This window comes from Wolffia australiana, chromosome 8, assembly GCF_029677425.1.
Source record: "Wolffia australiana isolate 7733 chromosome 8, ASM2967742v1".
In the NCBI taxonomy this organism is placed as follows: Eukaryota; Viridiplantae; Streptophyta; class Magnoliopsida; order Alismatales; family Araceae; genus Wolffia; species Wolffia australiana.
The window spans coordinates 12665457-12668041 of NC_135842.1; the positions used below are offsets into that span (position 1 = coordinate 12665457).

At 41.6% G+C, this 2585-nt stretch overlaps 1 protein-coding gene across 1 annotated transcript; it reads right to left on the reverse strand.

Annotated features, from left to right (window-relative positions):
• Positions 1 to 296: 296 nt before the first annotated feature.
• Positions 297 to 704, reverse strand: LOC144707133 (mannose-specific lectin-like). Its single transcript, XM_078580249.1, has one exon. The coding sequence runs from the start codon at positions 702 to 704 to the stop codon at positions 297 to 299; it is 408 nt and encodes a 135-aa protein (XP_078436375.1).
• Between the last annotated feature and the right edge of the window lie 1881 nt (positions 705 to 2585).

Sequence of the window (2585 nt, forward strand, 5' to 3'; positions counted from 1 at the left end):
GTAAAATGGTTCAAAGACCCGCCAAAGTAAACCGCCGCAACAGTCTGGCTAGTCTAAAACATCTGCCGGGTAGTAAGCTAAGTAAACGCCATCGATCAGATACCATTACAAACTGAAAACTCCCCATCCAAACACAAGTGGGTCAAATCGAATGTACCATTCTTCAGCCAAACAGAGTTCTTAAAACTCAGGGGACGTGTCGACAAAACGCAAATTTATTCTTCAAACAACTTTTAAACGTCACGATAAGAGATTTATTGTAGCAACTGCCAGCATCCGTGGTGTGGCCCCGTTTCTTAAGCAACCTTGGTGTTGGTCTGCCAGTAGGCGGGACCGTAAAGCACAACGTTACGGTCAGGCTGGAGGACGAGAATGTAATAGCCGAAGCCTCTGGCAGTGTTGGTCGACCACAGCGCGGTGCCAGTCCCGCTGTAGAGAACGAAGTTGCCGTCGTTTTGAAGAGTGGCGAAGCAGTTGGTGCCCCCGCCGGCGGTGTTCGTGGCGAGCACTACGTTGCCGTTGTCCGTCAACACGAGGTTACAGTCTGGCCGCACGGTCACGGCGTACTTTCCCTCTGTGAGAGACTGCCCGGAGCGGAGGGTCTGACCGCTGAGAAGGATGTTCGTCGCTGCAGAAGACAGAGAGACGAGGCAAAGAAGCAGTGACGAAAGAAGAAGCGCGGAAGCTCCTCGGTTGGTTGCCATCGCTTTAGAGTCAAGCTCTCTTCTCTCTCTCTCAGTCTATCAATCTATTTTTCTGTTCAGCTCTCCAATGATAATCAAGCTGGCGTGAAGTTTCCCTCTACTTATATAGGTCGATTATACGTCTTTGTTTGAGCGATATATCACGTCTGCGTATTTAAAGGAACTAATTCGCCTCCTAACTAACAACTCTTCGGCTTGAAGACGATCCGCCAGCGGATGGACGCTAGAGTTCATATTCATATCTGGATAAAATATATTTAAGATTTTCCACGCGTCAAATGGATTACGGGGCTCTGAGTTTAGGACCCTTGTCAAGCGTTGAAATGTAGTACTCATTTAATGTTTGATCGTATTGCATTTGCTGGTCGCGGTCTTTACACGGCAGTGTCAATGGTAGCCTTAAATATATTCCCAAGGTCAAAGGGGTTCACAGCAACTGGCTTGTGATGAAAACTCTGGCAATCACTGAGATAATTGACGACACTTCTTACGCATGGTCTCAAGCACAGTAAGGACGCTTAGCCGAATGCTGAGTTATGCTGTTTCTTCCAAGAAGAGACTCGAGAGAGTATTGAGACGTATATGTTATGGAGGAAAAAAAATATGATATTACGATTGTCCCTTAAAAACTTTCAAAACGCAACAGTATATCTCGTTTAAGAGGAAAGTAACAGAATGAGTGTACCAAGACAGTAGAGAAGATCAGAAGAGGTGAGACTCAAGATATAGTTGATCGGAAGCGGCGAATGACTCGTATTAGAATGACGTGTTTTCTACTCTACAGTGGCCTTCCTGTATAGATATTACACGGAATGTAATGTGTTGAGGAAGGAGTCAGAGAAGCAAACTCGGCGAAGCAAACTCTGCGACCTCCTGTTAGGACTTAATCAAGATTAGTTAGTAAAATAAACATATATCATATACTCATTAGAGACTAGAAAATAGGATTCCACATAAGTTCAAATATAGAATAGGATTCAACATAGACGGCTAGGATTCAACATCAGATAATTATAATGGTCAGGATTAAATGATATATATAAATATATATATATATGTATCCGTTATGACTCATGGGTCTACAGCACCGTTCAACTGTAGTGATCGGTGCACCCACTTTGTTATAACGGCTCAGATTAAATCAGATGTACACGTTATAGAAAGAGGTCTACGGCACCGATCAACGGCAGTGATCGGTGCACCCACTTTGTTATAACGGTTCAGATTAAACTATATTTTAAACGTTATATATCCATTGTAAACCGTTACAACGTATAAATACACAAACGTAAAGATTACTATTTTTAAACTACTTTATATGTATTATAATTACTCAACCAATGTTACACTTTAGTTTTAAGGGAATACAACGATCTTCTTCTACTCTTCTTGTTCCTCTTCTATCTTCTCTTCTTTCCTTCTCCTCAATCTCTCTTCTATCTTCAAAATCTGAGATCTTCAACATTATGAAGTATATGACCGTTTCAAAGACTGATTCAAGTGTATAGATACTGAAGATTGTTGGATCAAATATCCCAGAGTCACTGGAGTTTTGTATGCATCTTGATATATCCATGAATCTCTTCGATCGATTTCATACTCTTAATACGCCCTTTCAAGTTACATCGGTCGCCAATATTCAGCTTGTCTCCTAGTCGTACAAGTGTTTTTTAGGAAATGAATAAAATGTGGAAGTAGTGTGATGAAAATTGTTCTCGACAAAAGTGTAATTATGTTTCAACATGCATTGCATGTGCGTGGAAGATGTAAAGAATTGGTGGTTGCGAGAAGAACAAAAACATGAACCAAGAGAAGGATTCAGAAGAAAGAGTGAACAAGGAGAGAGACCCGTGGGCAAAAAGGTAGTTTTGTGTATTGAAA